The sequence below is a fragment of the Chiloscyllium plagiosum genome, chromosome 21 (assembly GCF_004010195.1).
Source record: "Chiloscyllium plagiosum isolate BGI_BamShark_2017 chromosome 21, ASM401019v2, whole genome shotgun sequence".
Taxonomy (NCBI): Eukaryota; Metazoa; Chordata; class Chondrichthyes; order Orectolobiformes; family Hemiscylliidae; genus Chiloscyllium; species Chiloscyllium plagiosum.
Genome location: NC_057730.1, coordinates 54,695,007 through 54,721,504, shown reverse-complemented (window position 1 = coordinate 54,721,504; position 26,498 = coordinate 54,695,007). Strand labels below are relative to the sequence as shown.

The following is a 26,498-nucleotide window of genomic DNA, read 5'->3' as shown; positions in this document are numbered from 1 at the left end:
TATAGCAGGGAGAGGCTGTGTGTATAGTGGGGAGAGGCTGTGTGTATAGCGGGAAGAGGCTGTGTTTATAGCAGGGAGAAGCTGTTTGTATAGCAGGGAGAATGTGGGTTTATAGCAGGGAGAGGCTGTGTGTATAGCAGGGAGAGGCTGTTTGTATAGCAGGGAGAATCTGTGTTTGTAGCGGGGAGAGGCTGTGTGTATAGCAGGGAGAGGCTGTGTTTATAGCGGGGAGAGACTGTTTGTATAGCGGGGAGAGGCTGTGTGTATAATGGGGAGAGGCTGTGTTTATAGCGGGGAGAGGCTGTGTATATTGCGGGGAGAGGCTGTGTTTATAGCGGGGAGAAGCTGTGTTTATAGCGGGGAGAGGCTGTGTGTATAGCGGGGAGAGGCTGCTTGCGTTCAGTTTAACGAGCAAATACATCATGGTTAGGCTTCAGGTTCCTTTTTTACCTTATATGTATCCCAGAACTTTTCTCTCCAGACCGCAAAGATATCGTGTTTCCCTTCCATCACACTCATACCTAAACAAAATTGCAGATGGACAAGAATGAAGAATGTCTCTGCTGACAGAATATTCTGACGTTAATGCAAAGCATCTTTAAAATCTGCATTCTAACACTGACTATCAATTCATAGAATCCCTGCAGCATGGAAGCAGGTCATTGAGACACACCAACCCTCTGAAAAACAACCCACCCAAACCCACACCCTGCATTTCCCTTGGCCAATCCACCTAACCTGCCCATCCTTGGATTGTGGGAGGAAACCAGAACACCCGGAGTAAATCCGCCCAGACATGGGGATAATGTGCAAACTCCACAAAGTCAGTCCCCCAAGGCTGGAATCGAACCTGCATCCATGGCACTGTGAGGCAGCTGTGCAAACCACTGAGCCATCATGTTACCTGTACAGATAGAATGGGTAGAAGTGTCCATTCCTTAACCATCAACCTGGCTGGAAAACTGTGATAAAAAAATTGGACTTTGTTGAATGATGATTAAATGTGTTTTTTTGATGTAATAAGATCACAGAGCCAGTGTGAAACAGCTAACTCCACCCATTGCTCAAATATGTGAGATACAGCCAGTCCCCAGTTTGCAAACGATTCTATTTCTGAGTCTGTTTGCAACTCATAGAATCATACAGCATGCAAATAGACCCTTCGGTCCAACTCGTCCATGCTGACCTGATGAAGGGCTTATGCCCACAACGTCGATTTACCTGCTCCTCGGATGCTGCCTGACCTGCTGTGCTTTTCCAACACTTAAGGTGGCTCTGTAAGTGGTGACTTATCAACTTTTCACTTTACTCATTTGACCCCATGTGACAATAAAGCTAATTCAATTTAATTCACAAGTCAGGACCGCTGTCGCTTACAATCTGAGGCAGCCTGGGCACACTGCTACTATAACCAGTAACACAGTGGTGTTCACCACTAACGGGATTCTGGAGCAGGATCAAAAAGATGTTCTGCCCATTCCACAAGTGGGATATCACAGGATTGTTATGGTGCAGAAGGAGGACATTCAGACCATCATGTCAGCATTGGCTGGCCCTCTTAACAATTTGACTTGGTGCCATTCTGCTGCCTTTTCCCTTTGACCTTTTATGTTGTCTCCATTTAAATAACCATCCAATGTGCCCTTGAATGCCTCAACTGAACCTGAAATGCTGACTTTACCACCTCCTGATGCTACTTGGCTTGCTGTTTTGTTCCAGCCTTCTGCTTGTCTCAATTGAACCTGATGCAACCATACTTCCAGGCATTTGAAACCTGCGCCAATTCCAGTGTATGTGAGTTTTGGTGCTGATGTGGTGCCAGGCCTGTAGACAGGTAGGTTGTATCGAATAGCATGTTCCTTCGGCTGCTCAGAACTAGCAAGATATGACAGCACGCAAACAATATTTCACTTGAAATACTGACAACATTGTGTCCAAAGTTATGTGTGATTCTGCCACTGGACAGCATTTGCTGGATAATCCTGAGTGTGCAAAGAATTATACTGGCTACCAATTTGGGATTGCCAGCCAGGTTTGTAGTGTGGCAAACCTGTGTGAACTGGAAACAACATGTTTGAATACATGGAGCCCTGTTCTTTGCAGAGAGAAAGAACAAATACATTCACTGTCCTTGTTTCAACAGCCATACAATCAGAGTTTCCCTGGATCATTTAAAATATAACCAAAGCTTGGCAGTTTACTGCCAAGGGTGGGGGTGGGGTGGAGTGGGATGGGGTGGGGGCGTCTCCTGATCAGCCCAGCTAGACTGGTGGCTTTGGCCATCGGCGATGGGAAAGTCTAGTTCCAAGCAGTAACGGGCATAGGTGGGGGTTCTATCTGCCTCATCAGAAAAATCAATGACAAAAAACTGAGATTGCTGGAAAAAACTGCAGGCCTGGCGGCATCTGTGGAGAGAAAGCAAAATTAACCTTTGGGATTCAATCTTCTTCAGAATTGATTACAGCCAGGGGAAAAGGTTGGTTTTTGTGCAGAAGATAGGATGGTGGGAGGGAGTAGGAGTAAATGATTGGTGGAGATGGAGCCTAAAGATAGAGACAGAGAGACAGAGAGACAGAGACGGGGAGAGAGAGAGAGAGCTCAAAACAGTTGGGCATACGAAGGCGTGGGTAAAGGTCAGCCTGGGAGAATGAGTAGCTGCTGGCTGACAAAGGGTTGTTAGTGTGATGACGAGGCCTAGTTTGTGGGGTTGGGGTGGGGGTGGGGGGGAAATATGGAAGAAAGTACTCAGACCCTAAAATTACTGAACTTCATATTGAGTCGAGAGGTGGCAGGGTTCCCAAGTGGAAAATGAGGAGCTGTACTTCCAGGTTATGCTGAGCTTCGCTGGAGCACTGCAGCAAGCTGGGAAAATGGGAAAATCAATCACAAGGCAAGCTAATCACATGTGATACTGTGAAAGGGCCTGACATTTCTCCCTCCAACTCTATTTTGATTTAATCCCTACCCTCCCCCTCACTGTTTTTGATCACACAGCACTGCCCTTTGATGTGAAGGGCAGTGTTTGTCACTGGCCACCCGGGTGTTTTCCTATCTTCCTGGTGGTGGAAATTGAATAAAGATTCGTGCACTTTGTGTCTTTCACTGTGTCTCACACCTGCACACACGCACACACACCCATGGATAAAATAAGCACTACCGCACTTAGGTGGTAGTGTGGGGGTTAAAAAAAAATTAAACAAAAGAAAAAAAAAGAAAAAAATGGAGGGGAGAGACAATCAAGCATCGCGCTGGCAAAAAAAAAAGAAAGGGCCTGACGCTTTCACTAACCCAAAGTGTTTCAGTTGTGCCTCAGGCATGTCGTTGTTAGAATAATTATTGCAAAGATAAATTTTCCATGGTCAATTATTTACAATCACAACGCAAATGCTGATTACAGTTCATTCTGATGATACTTACGAACCTGCATTTGCAGCAGTAAAATCTCTTCCGTAAATTGAAGTAAAGAACATTAAAAACCTAACAAACACCTAAAAATGTAAATGTAATGGAAAAGAGTGTATTGGTGAAGAGAGAAAGAAACAGCGAAAGTTGATTTTTATTTAAGTTTTCATGTATGAGCATGAGCCGTGTGGACAGGAAAACAGAGCTGAGCACGTACTGTCGGAATTTCTCACCATTGTGTGCGAGTGGACTCTTTGTAATAATAATGAGATAATAATCACAATGTCACAGAATTGTTACAGTGCAGAAGGAGACCATTCAGCCCATCATTTCTGAGCATTTTAACATAATGCTGATCTCAGACCTTTTCTCCGAAGTCCCGGCACTTTTTTTCCTGTAACCATTATCCCCTAGTGCCCTCAATGGAACCTGCCTGCCAGGATCACGATAATAATTTTCTAAAAGATAAAGTCACCACAGTCCAGTTCTTATCGAAGAAACTGTTAGCTTGCCAAAACACCAGAAGACCTGCGGACTTGGAAATTGGAAACAAAACCAGAAATGGCTGGAAAATCTCAGCAGGCTTGGCAGCGTCTGAAGATGGATCACTGAACCCGAAACATTACCTCTGAGGTCAACTTGTAGTGGCGTGCCTCAGGTGAGGGGAGAGATTTCACTTACCTATGTAAAAGCCGCTGACGCCGGTTGGAGTTATCACCAGTTGGTCACACACCACTTTGCGAAGGACGTTGCCTGGTGCCGTCCCAGGGAACATGCGCTCCATCAACCTCAGCCACAGGTAGAAGATGTTGCCATGGAAGCTGAAGGCCAGGATGGCAACATTCCGAGTCTGTTTCAAGTCGACCTTTTCTTTATTATGCAGTTTCTGTTGGGCCAGATCCCCCGCTGTGAAGATTGAGCTGTACCACGTTATGTTGGTGATCCAGGGGAACCTCTTGGCTTGTGCCAGCAGAAATTTCAACATCATTCACCGATCCACGGAGGGACTGCAGACTGGCCAAGTGCCAACTGGTGCCTACATTCCTGCCCTCTGCAGAAATAGAGCGAGACTGGACAACATTCAGACAGCACCTTGTCAGGAAGGGAGCAAGCTGACCTAGTGTCTGACCTTTGGTCAGAACCCAGTCCATTGTTCACACCTTTGTGAGATCACTCTCAAACTCCAAACTCTCTCACCGCTGAGGTAACAGCTTCACTTGAGCCCAGGCTACTGACAAAGCAAGTTGGTTAATTAGTACAGTATTCACACTAACCAAAGCTCAAATTCTTTCAACCAGTTTTATCTGTCAGCCAGTGACGGAGATGGAATTGGGTGAATCTCAGAATCTGGTGGGTTGCAAGAAAAGATCAGTGCACTGGACCACGGTTACTCAGATAAGCAGACCTAACACAGCCAGAAACCCTAACCACCTTACCATACATCAAAGAAGTTTCAGAAATGACAGCCAGACTACTAAGACCCTCGGAATCCTAGTAGCACACAAACCCACCAACACTCTCAAACAAAAACTAACAAACTTAAATATATGGCACTCCAACCACAACGCCATAAACAAACACATAGATCTAGATACCATCTATCAACCCCTCAGAAAACGAACAGGAAATGACATCACCACAAACCCCATCCAGGACAAACATATAAATAGAAAGCAAAAGACAACAGCTTCGCTTCACTTGGAGGTCACTACTGATGATGTTACTTAGCCAGGTAATGAAACGTCTGGATATCAAACCTACAACTCAGCGAGCAAAACCTATATCCTAAACCAAGTTATAGTTCAACAGGTTTATTTGGAAGCACTAGCTTTCGGAGTGCTGCTCCTTCGTCAGGTGATTGTGGAGCATAAGATTGTAGGATACAGAATTTATAGCAAAAGCTTACAGTGTGATCTAACTGAAATTATATATTGAAAGATACCTGGATTGTTTGTTAAGTCTCTCATCTTTTAGAATGGGCATCTTGGTTTCAGTTCTTTTATATGTAAATTCCAGAACTTTCCTAAAGTTACATTCTCAAGTGAACTTTAACACTAGCTGCCCAGTTGGCCCAGATAATGCATTGAAGGTGTGAGGTATCCTGTGTGAGGCTGTCTGCACCCCAATGTTCAGACTGATTCTCATCTAAAAAAGAGATTTACATGGATTCATGCAGTTTTTGAACAAAGTAAAATGTAATTCTGAAAGTACAAATTCACCCTACAAACATATATGCCTGTGTGTGCATGTGGATGTGTGTATGTGGGGGGAAGGATATGAGTGTCTGTGAGAGAGTGTGTGTATGAGTAAGTGTAAAGGGGTATAGGTCTGTGGGAGGGTGCGTGTGTGAGTGTGGGAGTATATGTGTGAAAGAGAGCTTGTGTATGAGACACTTTGCATGAATGTGTGGGTCTATAGGAGTGTGTGTGTAGTGCAGTGGGGTCACCTGTAGTATGACATGAACCCAAGGTTCCAGTTGAGGCCATCCCCATGTGTACCGAACTTGGCTATCAGCCACTGCTTGGCCACTTTGCGTTACTGCCTGTCCCGAAGTCCGCCTTGGAGCACCCGGAGGTCTGAGGTCGAATGTCCTGGACCGCTGAAGTTCTCTGACTGGGAGGAAACACTCTTATCTGTTGCCGTGGCCTCTGCTTGGTCTCACCAATGTACCATGCCTCAGGGTGTCCTTGCCTGCAGTGTATGAGATAGACAATGTTAGCTGAGTTACATGAGTACCTGCCATGTACATGGTGGGAGGTGTCCCCACGTGTAATGGTGGTATCCGTGTCGACAATCTGACATGTCCTGCAGCGTGTGAAGGTTGTATGGTGTTGCCCTGAAAGCTGGGCAGTTTTAATTGTTCATCAATGTTTATGACATGGTGAGTAAATCATGGTGAGAGGTGTAATGCAAGGGGATTAGAACCCTGGAGTAACCTTGCAAGTATATCACAGAGCTACCTATCATTGAGTATAAATAGTACTGAGAGGGTGAGTTCTGGAAGACTACTAATGTGGACACAAACACAGTCATATAGATTAGACCTTATGTTTTGTGACTATAAGATCAGAGCCTAGTATGCAATTACTGTATATAGCAGTATTTAATGTTAATGTACAAATTATAACTAATTACATTGAAATGTAGTGGCCTTCTCCTGGACCAATCTCACAGTCAGACATCAAGCCACAAGTTCCCAGTACAGGTATTTCCTGCCTTTCTAACATCAGCCTCATTTGACTTTGCTTCCAGGAAAGGGGCGGAGCCTGCCGGGAGGGGTGCGGCCTGAGGGCGGTGTCAAAGAGTAGGCGGGGCTGTAGGTAATAGCAGGTTCTGGCTGAAAGGGCGTGGTCTGACTGAATGGGCGGGGTCAGATAGAATGGGCGGGGCTCTAACCGAATGGACGGGAACGGACTGAAAGAATGGGGTCTGAGTATGTGGGCGGGGTGACGGCCGTGCGCGTAGCCATGACGGTAATCATTGACCGTCAGGGGCGGGGCTTAGGATGATTGATGGTCCGGGAACCGTGTTGTGTCTTGACAGGTCATAGGGGCGGGGCCTAGTGCTGAATGACCGGCAGAGGGGTGGGGTCTAGTTATTATTGACGGACAGTGGACGCGGCCTGATGGTGATCGGACGAGCAGGGGGCGGGGTCTGCTGGTGATTGACGGACAGTGGGATGTGGACGTTGGTGACGTCTGATTGGCCGGGTGTGGGGCCGATGGGTGATTGACGGAGCGGGGCAGCCGGCTGCGCGCGCAGCTGCCAGCGTGGAGACGGGGGGGCTGATGGCGGAAGCGGGAGTCCGGCACCGGGAGTGACAACAGGATATCGAGTGTGGGAGGTCGCGCCCTTGGTCACCCGATCGTCTCTTTAATAAAAATAGAACAGACTGAAGCGAAGCGACTAACGAGATGGAAAAGTCCTTGGAGAAGGTAGGGAGACTCTCGGTGACTGGAGGGAGGTATCCTGAGGCTCTGGGCCTGTGCTGCCCTGGGCCCGGGGGGGGCGGGTGTCTCTCTGAACAAACCCGGTGCTGAGAGTGTGTCCAGCTCCTGGCGTAAACACTTATCCCCACCCCCGCCTTGTCCTCTCACAACGCAACTCATGACCCAGGTGCATTTATCCAGCTGCTTGTATCCGGGTGGTGAGCCCCACAGACTGCGAGTTGTTTGGAGTCAGATTCATTGGCAGTTTAATTGCTCTTGACTGTGATTTTTGTTTTCAAAGCTTCAGTCTCCCCTTGCTCCTCGTTCCCTGGATTTCCCAAAGCAGGAAAGGCTTTGAGATCACATCAGCGCGTCTGGCAGGTAGCACCAGGAAAGAGACGAAAACAGAGTTAAGGTTTCAGGTCTACACCCCTCATTAGAGAAGCTGGATATGCACAGGAACTCCGCCAACACAGTGATCAAAGCTGAAAACACTTTACACGGATAATGTTTGTCTTATGCACTGATACTTGTTGGATTTTTTTCATTCATGAGTGTTGCCATTCAGGTATGCTTTTGCTATCCATCCCGCATTTGCAAAGCTGAGCTCACTTCTGTATCATTGCAGTCAATGTGTTGTACGAACACCAGCACTTTTAGGAAGGGGGTCCCAAGATTTAGGAGAAAGTGAGGACTGCAGATGCTGGAGATCAGAGCTGAAAATGTGTTGCTGGAAAAGCGCAGCAGGTCAGGCAGCATCCAAGGAGCAGGAGAATTGACGTTTATTGAGATTTAACCAAGTTTATTGAGAATTGAGATTTAACCAAGTGGCAGTGAAGGGTCATAAATATATTTCCTCGTTAGGATGGTGTGTGGATTGGATGGGGAATTTCCAGGTAATCTGAGATATCTGCTTTTATTATCCTTTTAGGTAGTAGAGGTTGTGGGTGTGGAAGGAGCCCTTAGTGAGTTATTACAGTGTATCTTGTCATGGGTAAATACTGCTGCCACTCTGCATTGGGGTGGAAGGAGTGAATGTTTGTGCATGTAGTGCCAATCAAGTAGGCTGCTTTGCCCTGGATGGTGTTAAGCTTCTTGAGTGTCGGTGGAGCTGCATTCATCCAGTAAGTGGAGAGCATTCCATCACATGCCTGACTTGTGGCTTGGAGATGATGGACAAGCTTGGGGGGAGGTGTGCTGGCAAGGGTTGGTGTAAGAATGGTATGAATTGATTTCATACACAGCCTCTCGGGACACTGTGTCCTTTGAAAGGCATGTATTTTGATTATAAACTGAACAGTAAAGCCTGGTACATGCAGCAACCAGTTTGAAGAGATATAGTCTTAAAATCCAATGCTGGAAATAGAAAAACAATCATTCAGTGTTGTGTTTGATACTGATTCTGGCGTCAGACTTTTCAAAAAAAATTCACTCACAGGCTTCACTGGCTAGGCCAGCATTTATTGCCCATCCTGAAGTTAAGAGTCAACCCCATTGCTGTGGGTCTGAAGTCATATGTAGGCTAGACCAGCTAAGGATGGCAGTTTCCTTCCCTTAAGGACATTAGTGAACCAGAGGAGTGATTCCTGATGAAGGGCTCCGGCCTGAAACGTGGATTTTCCTGCTCCTTGGATGCTGTGCTTTTCTAGCAACACAATTGTCTTTTCCGACAATTAACAATGGATTTATGGTCATCATTAGACCCTTAATTCCAGACATGTATTGAGTTCAATTTCAATCTGTCATCGGGGGATTTGAATCCAGGTCCCCACAACATTACCTGAGTCTCTGGATTATCAGTCCTGCAGTAATGCCTCTAGGCCATTAAATTGTGTGCATTTCCATTATCTTCAAAATGTGGAAGGGTTTTAGCTGACTTAATATGTTGCTTACCTAGTATGTTAAATGTGTATAAACAGAAGATTACTGAGGCTTCAAAAAGGTAATAGAAACACTATCTGAATTTAATTAGTGAGAAATAGAGATTTGTTGTTACTGAAGTTTTTATTTAATAATACCTCTGTATTGATTGATCTGAAAGAGAAAGCTCGAGAATCACTTCAAGTCTTGCACTTCTTCCTTGTTTGAGATTTTGAGATCTCTAGTTTGAGATTGACTTTTTGGGATAGGAGAAAGCTTGTCTACAAATGCTTAATTCATTTTCAATTTAGTTTTGGAAAAGTCTTTTGACCCATAGTGAACACAATGTCCAAACACACATTTTAAGCAACTTTTGAGTAATGTTGTTAACTGACCAAGAAATGGTCATGCAAAGAATGCAAGATAACTTTAGGACAGTGGTTTAAAGGTTGTCTTATATGTCTTACCAAAGCCTAGGGGTGTACTGAACTGCATGAATAATTGTGCTACTTTTATTAAAAGTGTATAACTTTGATTGTAACATTTGATTTACATTTGAAACAAAACTTTGAGCATTTGTTTTAGGCTGGGAACTGCAGGGTGTTACATGTGGAAGTTTGAGTTTTATTTCAACAGTCCCGTAGCAATTTATTGTAATATCTTCCAGTACAAATGATTACAGATGAGTTGGGCTTGTTTAGCCAAAAGGAATGCCTGTATTGGATATTTTGTGCCTAAATAGTTTTGAAACCCATCAAACCATTTGATCTATCAAAACTTACGATAGATTATTCATATGGTGGGCTCTTTAATATGCACAATTATTTCAAATAATTGCTTGAATGTGGAGTGGAAGGGTTTCAACTGATAGCACATTGCTTTTTTATGTTAAATGTGTATAAACAGTAGATTTTTGAGATTTCAAAAAGGCAGTAGAAACTTGAGTTTCTATTATTGACCATCATTTTAAAAATCAACTAGACTCGTCAATTCTCCTGCTCCTTGGATGCTGCCTGGCCTGCTGCGCTTTTCCAGTACTGCACTTTTCAACTATCATTTTAAAAATGTCTTAGTGGATTATGTAGTGCGTTAATAACACCCTACCCTGGAATTCAACTCTCTTTAAGTAATTAATCAGAAAGTTAGCATGAATTTTGAATTTTATGCTCTGTACCTCAAAGTAAAATTTGTTGTTTTGAACAGTCCTGCTGTAACTGAGTAGGAGCCTTGCTTACTGTTTTAATTGTATGTTGGTGTGGTAGTTAGTGTTTGTTATTAAACTAGTTCAACCAGCCCCATGGAAAAGTGAGGCTGAATTCATCATATCTATAAAGGTAACAGTGGTAAAGCTCCAGCTTTTGATTTATCATATCCTGTCTAGTTCCCTCATGTTTGCCCTGCTCTGTCTATTTTACATGCAACCACAATGCCACATTATGTGGTTACCTCCTGTTTTTCTCAAGGTAACCGGATAATAGCAATAAAAGATGCCAGATCAGTTTACTGCCACTTCATGAGCAAGCCGTTGTTTAAAAGAACACCCCATAAGTAAAAGTTACATTTTTCATTTTGACCAATGAATTTGAAATGATTTTCCTCACAACTTTACCTCTGTACGGAAATGTTAAGTTTACAAAGTTTCAGTGAGCTCTGTGTCATTGGAACAAGTTGTATTTTTTAGCTCAAGGCCTGTTAATCAATTTCTAGCATTTTTCATGCTTTGGGGTGAAAAAGAAAGCTTGGTCCTCAGTCAGTGATGATTACGATAGTCATTTTAGACAATCCTGAAGTTTTACGTGTGATATGTTTCACCTCGAGGCAAAACCTCACGTGTAGAAATTGTTGTATTGCTTCTGCAGCACATTTTAATTCATCACAGAATGTACAACCATTTACATATCACATATTTACTTCATGTCATAGTGTTTCTATCTGTTATCTGACTGAGATGGTCCCTAACAATGATCTGCTAATGATTCCTCTTGGTTTATCTGTTCAATTTTATTTACATTAATATCATCCAAAAAAAAGATGAAAAATATGTCTCTTTACTTTCCCATGCCCTCTTTTCTCCTTGCCCCAACATTCCAGTCTGCCTGTTATATTTCAGTTCTGAAGGATGGTCAACATTTAAAATGCAAACTTTTCAGTTAACATCAGTGGGGAGAACTGATCTCTTATGTTTCCAGCATTGTCTGCTTTAGATTTCTGCATTTGTTTCACTTTTATCTCCTTTAACTTTTCTGCTGCATTTTGTTTCCATTAAATGTTTCAGTCAAAAGCACTATAATAGACTAATTTCATGAAATACAAATAAATTAGAGTTCTTTCAGCCAAGATCTGCAATTCAAAATCAGGTCACTGTGATCCCACCTCTTATTCTTAACATTTTTCACAATCCCAGCCACAACTGTGTATAACTGGATGACTTGTGTCTTACCTCAGTCTCCTCCTTGTCTAGCTGCAGGTTTAAGAAAACCTCTGCCTCTGATCTACTGGATTAGAATTAATTTCAAACTTTACCTGTATTTGTCTGTAGCTGTTTCACATTTCTTGAACATATGCTTGATGAAAAAATATACTTCATGGTGTAAAGAACATTTTTTTCAAATTTCATGATAAAATTACTATTTATGTAACTTAGACTTCCAAAAAATGAAACCAGACGGATCCAACACATCACACTTCTACAGATTACCCATAATTCACAAACCAGGAGCCCCCCTCAGGCCCATAGCTTTGCTACCTGGAAACACCAACTTACAGACTGGCCAAGGAGCTATACCAAAGACTAAAACACTGAGTAGAAGACTCCCACCACTCCATTCAGTCCACCAAGAATTCCTGAAGACCATCAAAGACACCAAGATAGAAGAGGATGAAATAATTGTTTCCTTTGATGTAACAGCCCTGTTCACATCCATCAACATCAACCTGGCCAAGGAAACACTGACTACACTATTAGAAGACCCGAAGGCACGTACACTAAACAGCACCAACTTCATCAGCAAGGACAATATTGTCAAGCTAGTGAACCGCTGCCTTACCACCTACTTCACTTTCAACAACAAAACCTACAGACAAACCAAAAGTCATCACTAAACAAAACAAATTAGAGGAAACCTTCAAGACCATCAATAATACCCTTACTGGCACAAAATTCACTAAAGAGGAGGAAACAACTACAAACTGCCATTCCTAGATGTCGCACTAGACTGAACAGCCAATTGGGAACTTCAAACCAGCGTCTACAGGAAAACAACACATACTGACCAAATACTGAACTTCAGAAGCAATCATCCCAACACCCACAAACAAAGCTGCATTAGAACATTATTTCAACGAGCCACCATACACTACAGCACAGAGGAACTCCGCAGAGCAGAGGAAAATCACCTATACAGTGTACTCAAAAAGAACAGGTACCCAATGAACACAGTCTGCTGATTTCTCAGCAACAAACCCAAACAAGCAGACAAAACATGTTCAGAAACCCTAGCCACTCTCCCCTACATCAAAGACATCTCAGAAATGACTGCCAGACTACTCAGACTTCTTGGCATCATGGTAGCCCACCAACACACCAAAACGGCAGCTAATGAACTTGAAAGACCCTTTACAGACAATAAACAAAATTAATGTATTTTACAAAATGCTGTGCAAGAACTGTAACAAACACTACATTGGACAAATTAGCCACCAGTATACATGAACATCAATTAGCCACAAAAAGACATAACCCATTCTCACTTGTATCTTTACATACAAATGAGGAAGGATACCACTTTGACTGGGACAACACATCCATCCTAGGGTAAGTCAAACAGAGACACTCACGAGGTTGGTAGGTGCCTGGAACGTATTGCCAGCAGAGGTAGTAGAGGCAAGAATGGTAGATTCATTTAAGATGTGTCTGGACAGATGCATGACTAGGTGGGGAGCAGAGAGATACAGATGCTTAGGAATTGGGCGACAGGTTTAGACAGTGGATTTGGATTGGCTCAGGCTTGGAGGGCCGAAGGGCCTGTTCCTGGGCTGTAAATTTTCCGAGTTCTTTGTTCACAAGAATTCCTAGAAGCCTGGCTTTCCAACCGGAACTCTATCAACAAACACATTGACTTTGATCCCATTTACACCCCCTGAGAAAAGAACTGGAAATGATGTCACCAACGCAAGGAAACTTAAACACATAAATAGAAAGTGGGCCATGCCACCAGTGCCTCATTTGGAGGCTCACTGATGATACCTGATATGGTGATGAAACATCTGTAAATGAACCTTTCAGCTTAGCGAACAAACCTACATCCAGAACTTCAACCTGAGCTACAAATCTTCTCAAAACTCGCTAAAGTTATTATTCATTACAGTCTGTGTAATTTATGATGCAAAGTAGCTGAAGACAATCGAGATGCCACTATAGTTTCAGGCAGTGCATTCCAGATCTTTACCATTTGGTGTTAAATTTTTTTGTCTTCTTTTGTTGACTCTGGTCTTTTGCTGTTCAACTTAAACTGATTTTCTCTGGCCCAAGTTAGATTCAATTTGGAGCTGATCTGGGCACTACACCTTAAGAAAGAAATTTTGACCTTTGGAGGGAGTACAGTGAGGCTTACAAAAAAAATATCTGGACTTCTGGCATTAGGTTTTGGGGAGAAATTATACAAATTAGCCTTATTTTCTCTAAAATTTAGAAGTTTAAGGGCTTAATCGCAGTTTTCAAGATATTAATAGGTAAATGCATGTTACATTAAAGTAAACTATTTCCATTGATTTCCTGAAGAAGGGCTTATGCCCGAAACGTCGATTCTCCTGTTCCTTGGATGCTGCTTGGCCTGACCTGCTGCGCTTTTCCAGCAACACATTTTCAGCTATTTCCATTGATTTGCCAATTCTCGAACCAAGGATATAGGCTGAAAAATAAAACAGACCATTCAGTGGAGATGTTAGGAAGCACATCTACAAACGGTAGTAGATGTTTGGAACTCTTCTACAAACAGCAGTGTATGCAGGATCAGTTGTTAATTTAAAATCTGAGAGAGATCAATTTTTGTTAAGCAAAAATATTAAGGGGTATGGGCCAAAGGCAAATAATTAGGCCACCGATTAGCCATGATCTCACTGAATGGTGGAGCAGGCATAAGAGGCTGGATGGTGAACTCCTATTCCTATGTTTCCTCATGATTTTGAATACTATCAATCCTCCTCTCATCCTCCCTGTTTTCTGAGAAATGAATCTTTGTTATTATTTTTTACTTTAATCTGCCCAGACCCAATGAGCCAGAGATGTAGATATTTGAAACCTATAAGTTAATTTACAACTCTGGTATCAGAAAATGCTCCTTGTTTTAATATGGCTAGCTGCATGTACTATATCCAGTTTATAATATAGCAATCTTGTCTATCAAGGTGTCAGCCATTGTTCAGTTGATGGCACTCTAGTCTGAGTCAGACGGTTGTCCATTCAAGACCAACACAGACTTCAGGACTCAAATCTAGGGCCAGTGCTCCAGTGTGATCTGAAAGGAGTGCTGTGTTTCAGATGAGACATTTAAACTGAGGCTTTTATTTTACTTGAAAAAGATAACATTCTTGTTGTTTGTGGAACTTGCTGCTCATAACTTTGCTGCCATCTTTCCAACATTACACTTCAAAAGATCTTCATTCTATGGGTAGACCATTTCAGGAAGTCCTGAAGTTGTGAAAGCTGCTTCATTCCATAAATACAATTAACCGAGACACCTATTCATACCACTTCACACATTGAACATCCTGCATGTAACAACAAATCACAGTCAAACATTCTTTTTTAATGCTATTGGGGATGGTTGGATGCTATAATCAGGAAGATTTTAATTTTAACTAATGTAAATGGGAAAGATGCTGTCGAGTTTTATTAAGTGTGTAATGGCTTTCAAAATGCTGCCAGAAAATTATTGTCCTCCATCTTAAAAAGTCATTAGAAATTAAATGAGAAATTTATTTAATGTGCAAAAGTGACTTTACAGAATGACTAAAGATCTTTGGGATGCTCTCAAATCGTAAATGATACAAATTTCCATATAATATATATCAAGTTACTTTTTACTCTAATAATTAAATGTCCTGAATAATGCTCTGTAGTAGCAGCTATGGTTCTTGTTCTAACTGCTAACATGCTGTCCCTGACTCCAACAATTTCATGCAAATTTTGGTATCATAAATATGAATTATTTTATGGATCCATAGATATAAAAACTTAGGCTATCTGTGTCAAAATTAATAATGTTTTGATTACATCACTGGAGTGGCATTGTTGCTTAACAGTTTTATTCTTAGTTGTACCTCACTCATTTTAAAGTAGTTTCACAAATGCAAAGGTGATATTAGAGTTCAGAATCCCAGTCAGTTTAGTTTCACTCCACTTTAGTATAGTGTGGTACCCCTGGAGAAGGTAATCTTTACACTGACTAGAGTCAGATATCTTGTTGAATATAACTCCAGAGTAGTGTTCATTTGTGTTTTATGTTTAACTTAACTGCCAGGAGCAGCATTATGTGCATGGACTGTGCTGCCTGATGAACCTCGTAATTTCAGAAGGACAGTAAAAATGAAGACCTGGTGGCTGCAATTTAATATTGTGGCATTTTCAGTGTAACATCATTTCAAAGTGTTTAATGTGTTGGCCAAGTAATTCAGAGAATGTATCATTACCCGAATATTTTGAGCAGATAAATGTTAGAATGGAAAGCATTTCTTCAATGGCATTGACTATCATTTTAATGTATGTTGTATGTGTGTTTCTTACTTTGAAAGATTGTGATAGCTATGGCATACTGCTGAACATTGCAGTGCTTTTAATAATGTAGGAGAGGGTTTTATGGTTTGGTATTGAGTGACCATATTGAAACAGGAAACCTTGTCACCAGAATTATTTAATACAATGGTATAATAAGCATTAGAAAATAATAGAACATTCAGCCAGTCAGCAAGAATCCTAATTAATCTTTTGGGAAAAAAAAAGTGTATAGATGTTTTGCACAAATGCTGCTACATCTTATAATGTTGCAACCTTTAATTGGAACTCAGTATAACTGCACCTAATTATGTAGGTGAGCAACATAAACATCAGATTGAAACTCCTGTACATGTTATTCTGCTTACTGATTGTCACGGAGCATTGTGGTTTGTGAATCAGTTACATGCCAGAATTGATGGAAAACTCTTGAGCCTTGCTTGCCTGAGATGCAAGACCAAGATGCTCCAAGTTCTCATCAGAGAATTGCTACAAGCTGAAATAGTTTATAACCATCTGTACAGTTAATTGGTGACTGGACAATGATTTCCTTGCATCCATTCCTCCATGAGTACATTATAAGCAAGATATGAGCATGGCAGACACTGACATGGAGAGCTGGGAGATGGTCACTGGCTATCACCTCTGAAGGTTGACTTTTTGGAATGGTATCTGAAGAGACAAGCAGAAGTGAGCAGCTCAGCTGACTGAAAGCATGTCTAGAGAAAACAAGAGGCAAGCCAGTTGTGCACCTTCTGAGTTCACTGTCATTCTGTGCAGCAAGTGCAACAGAGACTGCTACGCTGGAGTGGGACACAAAGCAGCAACCACAGAATGTTTTCACGGAGTACTTCATTGTATTGACTATTTCATGATCTACAGTTATTTGTTTTAAAAAAAACTTACATTCAGTTTTAAATGAGCTTAAGTAATACACTAATATATATTTTGAAAGGTTAAATCAATAGTTTTAGTGGGCTCCCAGTGGTTAGCACTGCTGCCTCACGGCACTAGGGTCCTGGCTTTGATTCCAGCCTCTGGTCACTGTCTGTACAGAGTTTGCACATTCTCCCCGTGTCTGCCTGGGTTTTCTCCAGCTACTCAGGTTTCCTCACTCAGTCTAAAGATGTACAGGCTGGTGTGTTATCCATGGGAAATATGAGATTACAATGATAGCTGGGGTGGGGGTTGGAGAGCGGGTAATGGGTCTGGTGGGATATTCTTTGGAGGGTTGGAGCGGACCTGATGGACTAAATGACCTCTCTCTGCACTGTAGGGATTCTAGACTTCTACATGCTTCACAATGCTCTTTCTTTATTGTCATAACTTTTATCAAAATTTCTTCTTATGGCACCAGCTGCTAATGTAGGTCTTATGATATTATTGATTTTTAAAAAAAATTTGCTTCTGGTATTGATTCATATTTTTACAGCAGCTTCTTGCAACATTCATAACATCCAGACTACTACAGGCATTATACAAATCAAAATGATAATCATTAAGCTGCCATTTAGGCAATGTTTTGAAATACAAATGATCGGGGTGTGGTGATAGTGCGCAGCTTTGTTTTTTTCTTAATTGTTCCTCTGCCTCTAATGTCTTTAAGATTATATTGTACGATAATTATCATGTAACTATATATACTATTAACTTTACATATAATATGCAGGATTTTCCCCGTACATTTTGTTTTGCACTACATACTATACCAGAATTTAACTTGGTTGTACTTAAGAGTACTAGGAGAAATACTTAGTGTCAGATTGGTTCAGTGAGACTATGCCACTCCTCTGTATTACAGAAACATGGTTACAAAGTGATTGAGGTTGGAAAATACTACTTCTAGGATACACAACATTTTGAAAAGACAGGCAGAATGAGAAAGGAAGAGAAGGCACCCGATAGTAAAGGTGACACGAGGATAGGAATAAAAATTAATATTGGCTCAAAACATCAGAGAGTAGAAAACACAAATGATGTACAGATATAGAAGGTAACCAAAGGATTGATAAGAGTGAGGAACTTATGGGTAATTAATAGCAGCAGAAGAAAAGTATTGGACAAACCTAAGGAGCTAAAAGCTGACATACTGAGAACCTGAATGTCTGTATCCTAAGTTTCTGAACTAGGTAGCTGTAGGTAGTGGATAAACTGGTTATGATTTTCTGACACTCCCTAGATTTTAGAATGATTTCCCCCTCCCGCCCTCCCTACCACCACCACCAGACTGCAAAGTTAACAAATGTAACACTCATATTCAAGAAATGAGGAACAGAGAAAATAAGTGTGAAGGTTAAGTGTCGTGACTTCTACTTTACAAAAAGTAGGTACAATTCAGAAATATTTTATTGACTCTGAAAATCTTTGGGATACTACATGAATGCAATTCTTTTTTAAATTTAAAATATTCATTTTTCATTTTGTTTTGCAGATGGTAGACCCTACATTAGCTGAGATGGGGAGGAACCTCAATGAGGCTATGAAGATGTTGGAGGACTCCCAAAGGTGAGTTTATGATTTGTACCACTTTAATTTCATAAAAGAAGCTTTCTAAGAGTGGCATAAGAAGATAATATGAATTTTCTTGCCTTCAGGGAGGAAAGAGAAAAAAGTAAAGTTCCCTCATTGTAAATTTAAATGCTTTTATTTGTCAACAATTTGTTTCATTCATCAGTTCCTGAACAATCATGCTCAGTGAGTCTTGCACAACATTAGAATTGTGGAGTTGTAGATATTTAGGAATTGTTTTACAATCATTATCACTTCATTACGACAGGATTAAAATGAAATATTAGAGACCAGATTACATCAGTTTATGGCAGTTTAAAGTATTCTATCCATGGTATCTTTTAAAAACTGTTAAGGATATATTTAAGTTTCTATTTTATAAATCATGTTTTGCCTACGTACAGTCAGTAGAGCCACTGCTATTTTTACAGGGCAAGTCTCAAATTTGTAATGTCTTCAATTTTAATAATCAAACCAGGGAAGCAGAGGAAGAGAGAGAGAAGAAGAAATATGCCAGAAAAGATATTCCTGGACCATTGCAGGGCAGGTAAATTACTCTGCATATCCTTGTGAAGGATCTTCATTATTTGTTATGTTGTTTATTTTTCCTTTTTGTTTTGTAATACCTTCCTATTTAACTTCCATTTTTATATACCACGTAATATGATTGGAGGCCTAATTTGTGTGCCAAATTCTGGATTGTTAGTTTTACTTCAGTTCTTTTCATTTGGTTTCTAAGTGACTACAATTACTCCTTTGCGAAGCTTTTTATTTTGAACTGCATTTTATTGAATACTTGCCATTGTTAAATTTGGAAAGCTATTTTAAATGTATTTAAATTAGCCTGCTTCTATTTAGAAGGTTTTGAATGACAAGTGCTGTCCCTTTACTACTTAATGCAATGTTGGGGCACTTAAATAATGCAACACTACAGCAATATATATAATTCACAATGAAAGTATACTTTTTTTAGAGAGGCATAAATGTGCTTGGGCTGAAATTGTACTTCATTATTGTATCACTCCCAAATAATGGAAGTTCACCCTCACTACTTTTTGCAACAATAAAATATAGATGAGTTTTTAAAAATACCACTAGCTGCAAAGGAATCCTTATATTGTAGATTCACTTAAAGGTACTACTGCATGATACTTATGTACTGTATTCTAAAACCTTTAATAGTTGTGTCATGCTGAATAATGCTGCATTATTTATTGTGGGGTTACTGGAAACCAAGACTAAATAATACAAAATTAACTCTCAGCACTCCAGTCTCTCAAAATAAATTTCCAATGTAGGAGTAAATACCTTTAATTGTGAAAGTGACTTTAATTGAATGTAAGTTTATTTTATGTTTAAACACGACAACACTTTTTTTCTAGTGGACAGAATATGACAGCTATTCTTCAACTTGTACAGAACCTTATGCACGGAGAAGATGAGGAAGAATCACAGTCCCATCGGTAAAAAGTGAATTTTAGAATTGTAATTAAAGGAATAAACTCTCGCTAACAGATATATTTGTGTTTAAATGTCAATGCAGATAAATAAAGAACTGCGGATGCTGGAAATCTGAAATGAGAACAGGAATTGCTGGAGAAACTCAGCAGGTCTGGTAGTATCTGTGCAAAGAAAACAGAATTAACCTTTCAAGTCCAGTGGCCCTTCTTTAGTTCAAAGAATTCTCCAGCAATTTCTGTTTTGTTTCAATAAAACATGCTTTGTGCTTACTTAGTCAGAGTTTGAGCTTTGCTGTTGGTGCCGTCATAAGGTTGATATTAGAAACATTTTTTTATGAAAGAGTGCCCGGAGAAGATCAGACAAATTGTATGTAGGAAATGTGCATGGTTTTATGCAGTGTAGCATCCTACAACACATCTGAGGAGTTATTGCTTTATTTGGTGACAAAGTACTGCAAATTTGTATGCTAATTAAAAGCTGCAATAAACCATTTTCTTAGTAATAGCCAGAAGCTACAGTGCTTCCTGCAACACTGGATGGTGTAGCAGACTATTTCAAAAAGAAATGAGTATCTTCTGCATTGCTTTTTAAGGTGAAGGAAAAAGTGAGTTTTGAGTAAATTGTGTTTTTGGTGGAAAATAAATTTAGGGTGGCGAGAAATGGAACAAATACAATGGTTTTAAATCAATGTATTGGAAGCAGAACTGTTTTGAAGCTGACTTCACCAGATCATCATAATTGACTCAGGTGAACTTTAATCCTATATTCTTTCTAGAATTCTTTCACCTGTATATCTATGCGCATCCCCGTCTTTGCCTCACCTGTTGCTGAAACCCTCATTTACTCTTCTGCCACTATTCAGTACCCTCCAGGCTGACCTTGCCCCACTCCAGAAATTTGAGCTCATTCAAAACGCTGCTCCCTGCATTCTAATTTGTATTAAATGCTTGTCATTCTTCACTATTTGCCAATTTGTAGTGTTCCAGCACCTCCAACTTATAATTTTCTTTATTTTTGTTCAAAACTTCATGTATCCTTTCTCCCTCATCTCTGCATTCCCTTTCAGCATTATACTATCAAGACTCTGTGCTCCTCTCACACATCCTTTGACTTCTAGTTGAGTGCAGTGCTGGAAAAGCACAGGCAGCCATCTGAGGAGCAGGAGAATCGACATTTCAAGCATAAGCCCTTCATCAGGAATGAGCTTCATCTCATGTGCCTCTCGCACGTCCTTTGACTTCTAGTTGGTTGTTTTACTCTCAAGGTTCAAAGCCCCAGAATTTCCTCCTAAAATCTTCTGCTTTACACCTCCCTTATGACTTTGATTATTATGAACTGCTTAAAATCTATCTCTTCGACTAAACATTTGGTTGACCCTCCTTATATTTTTGTGGTGACTTTCTACTTTAAAGATGCCAACTTTAAATGCAAGTTGTTGGTATGTAACATGTGATACTGTTATTTTTAATCAACTTGTTCAGCCATGTTATGACACATCTCCTAGGCAGGTGGGACTTGAACCAGGACTTTCTGGTGCAGAGGTACGGACAATACCATTGCCATAAATACTTCGTGGTGCAGCATAGAGTCATACAGAACCGAGACGCATGCCACATGATTTATGTCTTTCAGGAGAAGGAGGCACAGATTTGGGGTGATAAGTAACAATGATGGGACAGTTGTGGTTAATTATTTCCCAGATAGGATTAATTTTTTTTCCCATGGCCATTTGATGATCACTAATTAGTTTTTCTCCCCATAGCCTTCAACCATGCTGCTCAGTGTTATTTATCAGCTTACTTACCTTACTGCCAAGTCATGTGAGGGGAAAGTGCTTCAGTATGCTGAAAAATATATCTTTTAAACTACACATTCATCAGCAGGAGTTCCTTCCATTACAAACACATAACTATGATCTCTTTAATTCTGAAGAAAGGTCACCAGACCCAAGGTGTTAACTCTGATTTCTCTCACAGATGCTGCCAGATCTGCTGAGTTTTTCTAGCAATTTCTATTTTTGTTTCTGAATTCCAGCATCTGCAGTTCTTTTGGTTTTTATTTATAATTTGTGTTGTACGACATACTACCTTGAGATATAACCCAACTTTAAATAAGACAAGACCTTCAAACGTACAGGAGACTATGATTCATAATTCAAATGGACACTGTACAGAAATTTTGCATCATCTGATTTCTTTCCCTGAATCATACTTTGTGCATTCAAGCTCCACTCAAGGACTTGAAGACACAACCTCAGCTGCCCATTTAATGCAATAGTGAGAAAGTGCTGCATTATTGGAGGTGCCACCTACCTATCTGGCATTTCAGACAGGTATGAAAGATCCAATAGTTCTATTTTTAAAAGGGTTTTGTTTATCATGTATTTCAGCTGATATTCCACCTTCAATTAACATTACCAGGTCGTTTCTCTAACATATATGAGCTTTCACTAAGTGAAAGTTGTTGACTTGCACAATAACAACCATTTCTAAGTAATCCATTATGCATGAAGTACTTCCAAGCATTCTTGTAAGTTAAGTTGCTTTATTGATGCTCGTATTTCTTTCTAAGTATCCAGTAAATGGTGTGTAGAATAAAATATCTTTGATTATATTATGTATGTTAAACTTAATGGTTCAATGCAAGCTCAGAAAATACTCAGTACACAAAATATTAAAACATATTTATCAGTGCAATGTTTCTGGAACACCAGGCATGGCTACTATTTTTGTGTTATCAGTCTAATTTGGAATAAACTTATGAAATGCATATCTTAGCTCCCAGGCTTTCATTAATAATTTAAATTAACAACAGGCTAAGTAATGATACTTTGCATATTTTGAAAGGCACTTAATTCAATTTTGTCATGTTGTTTGCGTCTTGGTTCAGAACCTTAAGAAAATTTGTGAACAATTAATTAAATTAGTCAAGTTCTTTAATTTTGGAAATTGACCCTCAATGTATCTAGTAAAATATTAGCTTTGTAATCTCATGATCCTGTATTATTGAAATTCAAAGCTAGTTTTTAATTACTTTGATTTGTAATTTTTAGAAGCATTTTTACCTAGAAGAGCACCTACTGTAAATTAATTTGTAAAATTCTATTGTATTAATTTCAACATAAAGATACTGACGGTTTCAATGCAACATTAATTTTATGGTGAATAAGATGGAAGGCAGTGTGGTGTGATGTTGTTCCTAATTTCTCTCATGTTGTTACAGAGAGCTGTTTAAACAAAAATAAAGAATTCTTATCCCTTGGAAGAGTGCAAGAATTATCGATTAGTCAAATAGCCTCAGTGGGTTTTTTCCCCCCTCTCATGTCTGTTCTGGTTGACAGCAATGATAGCTCGAGAGCATCACATTTTTGACACATGTTGCAATTCCTAGGGAAAGGTCAGCCAGGATGCAAAAGAGGATACGTGTCCTCACAGGAGAATAGCACATTATCTCATTTATTTATTAAAAATTACCAGATACAATTGAAGCAGTTTTGGCATGTTCTGGGTACTTTCTTATCTCTTTGCATGCTTTAAAACTGTTGGACTTCAGTTCTAATTTTTTTGATTGGACAAAGTTTCAGCATTACAAGGTTATACAAAGACTGAAAACATTTTGATGAACTCTGGAGGCACAACAAGAAAACATTGCTGAGAAGGATTGGTCACTTTTGTACAGTACATACAATGCATTCAGTCTGAGAGGTGTTTATGCTCCACACAAACTTCCTTTCGCTTAACTTCAACTTACTTTATCAGCAAATCAAAGCAGCTCTGATATTGTACTTAACTTTTAACTGTACACATAGTACTTAGCCATTTATAGATGAGCAGCTATTTAACCTAGAAATGTGAAGTAGCTAGGTAACTAGTAACCAGTGCTTAATATTCCAGGAGTGTCCATGAATAAAGAGAACTGGCACCAGTACTACTAATTTGTGATTCTTCAATTTTGTACTGTATTCTTCGTATTTTATGCCAGACACACAAGATTTCTAGAACTGATTTATTTGGAATTTGTGTTCTGGTGAATTTTACAAGGTGTGTAATACATAGGACTAAAGGTTGCAAATCATTGAGGTTAGAAGATTGATAATAGCGAACTTCATGTGGATTCCAAACATTTGGTATTGAAACATGAGGTATTGTATCCTTAATGGAAAACACTGGGAAAGGAAAAGCAGGGTAAAATATTTTAAGGGAGAATATCTGTACTGATTTTGATGCTTTATTTATACTAAATTGGAAATTTGGGAAAAATAACGTTAGCAGTTGTACTTTGATGAACTTGCTCTTTCATTACTGGTGTATTTTGTTTTAATGTGTATATTTCGATATGAGAGAATTTTCTCCTGAGAGCTATTGACAGATTTTAATTATCTTTCTGTGTTTAGCAGATTACAGAACGTTGGAGAACAGGGTCATATGTCCTTGTTGGGTCACAGTTTAGCAGCGTATATTTCTGTGCTGGACAAAGAAAGATTGCGAAAACTGACTACAAGGATTTTGTCAGACACCACACTTTGGTTATGCAGACTTTTCAGGTAACAGTTTCAATCAGTGCAAACCACGTGTTAATGCTCAGTTTAAGATAACTGAGCAGTGATGTGGTACAGCATGTTACATTTCATTGTTCTCCCTCAAGGTGGTATGTGGAGTCTGTCCTTTTAATTGTGTTGGCTGTGTCAGAAAATGATAAAGAGGAAAAGAAAGGTAAGGAGAAGTGGACTCTGAACGAGAAAATAAATAATTTAAAAGGAAGCCCAAAGGCCTTTATAAACCTGTGTACAATAAAAGGAATGGCAGTACCACTAAGGGAATTAAAAAGAAAAAAATTCTTGTAGAGACAGAAAAAGAGGTACTGAATGAATATTTTGTATGAGTCTTAGAGAACAATGTTGATTATGCAGCAGAGAAAATGGGAGAGTAGATTTGATAGAATGAAAACAAGTAAAAAGGAAGCATCAAGTAAATTGACACCATTCAGTTATAAAATGATCAGATGCTGATGGGACGCATCCCAAGGCATTACACAGGACCGTTGTAAACCAAAGAGTGACATTGAGCCGTGTAAGAAGATATTGGTTCAGGATGACCAAAAGCCTGATTAAATAGGTAGATTTCAAGGATTGAGTAGACTTAGCTGATATCAATCCTCTGGGTGGTGCCAGAAGATGGGAGAATTTCAAATGCTACAGCATATTTTAGAAAAAGGAAGAGAGGGATCATTGTGGTGGCCAGTGGCCTGTTAGTCCAATGTAATTACTACAGACTTGGGTCAAAGAAATAATTCATTTTTGCTTGAAGAAGCATGGGTTAATGAGAAACCGTCTGTTTGGATTCTCTTATTAACCTGACTGAATTTTCTGAAGTATTGAGTCATTTGATAAAGTACCACTTAACTGACTAATTGGGAAATTATAAACACAAGAAATCAAAGCGATGCAGGTAACGTGTAATTGGCCAAGGCAAAGGAGGCAGTGATGAAGGAACATTTCTATGACTGGAAAGAAATATGCAATGGAGTCCCCAGGGGTGGGCATTGGGACCATTTCTTGTTGTGTATAAATGACTTGGACACAAGGGATAAATATCTGAAAGTTTTGCACAGCAAAAAAAGGAAATGGTCATGTGGTGATGAGGAAGAGTTTAGAAATTAAGGCAACCAAGATTGGTGAAATGCGCGGGTGTGTGGCCATTGCAATTTAAGGTGGGTAGGTTTCATGTATTGCACTTGCGAGGAACAACATGGACTGACAAGATAATCTAAATCCTAACAGAGTCTTTCCAAACCTTTTACCAGTCACAGGTTAAGTCTTGTTCAGAATATCATGTTCTATTCTGGATACTATACTTGCGAAGGATGTGAAGATCTTTAAAGGGATACATTGGAGGAGTTTCAAGATGATGTGAGAGATATGGGACTTCAGTTATGTGGGGAGACTGGCGTAGCTAAGATTGTTTCATTTAGACTGTAGAAGCTTAAGGGGAAATTTAGTCCAACAACACAGCACCTCTAAAACATCCCAAAGCACTTCACAAGACCATTACAAAACAAAGAATGACTTTGAGCCATGAAAGAGATAGTGAGTTAGGTGACCAGAAGCATGGTAAAAGAGGCAGATTTCAAGGAGTACCTTAAAGCAGAAAGCAGAGGAATATTGGAAGGGCTTTCTAGAGCTGAGCACTTAGGCAACTGGAGAAATCCGTTGCTCCCGATGCGGTCTCCTCTACATTGGGGAGACGGGACGCCACAATAGACAATAGGTGCAGGAGTAGGCCATTTAGCCCTTCGAGCCTGCACCACCATTCAATATAATCATGGCTGATCATTCCTAATCAGTATCCTGTTCCTGCCTTATTTCCATAACCCTTGATTCCACTATCTTTGAGAGCTCTATCCAACTCCTTCTTAAATGAATCCAGAGAGTGGGCTCCACTGCCCTCTGGGGCAGAGCATTCCACACAGCCACCACTCTCTGGGTGAAGAAATTTCTCCTGAGCTCTGTCCTAAATGGTCTACCCCATATTTTTAAGCTGTGTCCTCTAGTTCGGCACTCACCCATC

The 26,498-nt window shown here is 40.1% G+C and overlaps 2 protein-coding genes across 6 annotated transcripts in view; one reads left to right on the top strand and one right to left on the bottom strand.

Moving 5' to 3' along the window:
- Positions 1 to 4,592, bottom strand: part of mpv17l (MPV17 mitochondrial membrane protein like) — a 14,036-nt gene extending 9,444 nt beyond the window's left edge. The window contains exons 1-2 of one of the 2 annotated variants that reach the window (XM_043711042.1): positions 4,084 to 4,550; positions 451 to 521 (exon numbers count right to left, since the gene is read on the bottom strand). In XM_043711042.1, the coding sequence (XP_043566977.1) occupies positions 451 to 521; positions 4,084 to 4,390 (378 nt within the window). In that variant the 5' untranslated portion in view covers positions 4,391 to 4,550. Of the gene's footprint in view, positions 1 to 450; positions 522 to 4,083 lie in introns of both variants that reach the window. The other variant, XM_043711044.1, reaches the window with a different exon arrangement.
- Positions 4,593 to 7,142: 2,550 nt separating this feature from the next.
- The window catches only part of pdxdc1 (pyridoxal-dependent decarboxylase domain containing 1), a 63,650-nt gene continuing 44,294 nt past the window's right edge, over positions 7,143 to 26,498 (top strand). For 2 of the 4 annotated variants that reach the window (XM_043712122.1, XM_043712120.1), the window contains exons 1-5: positions 7,143 to 7,337; positions 18,395 to 18,468; positions 18,950 to 19,018; positions 19,854 to 19,934; positions 24,329 to 24,475. In XM_043712122.1, the coding sequence (XP_043568057.1) occupies positions 7,317 to 7,337; positions 18,395 to 18,468; positions 18,950 to 19,018; positions 19,854 to 19,934; positions 24,329 to 24,475 (392 nt within the window). In that variant the 5' untranslated portion in view covers positions 7,143 to 7,316. Of the gene's footprint in view, positions 7,338 to 18,394; positions 18,469 to 18,949; positions 19,019 to 19,853; positions 19,935 to 24,325; positions 24,476 to 26,498 lie in introns of all 4 variants that reach the window. The other 2 variants (XM_043712121.1, XM_043712119.1) reach the window with 1 other exon arrangement.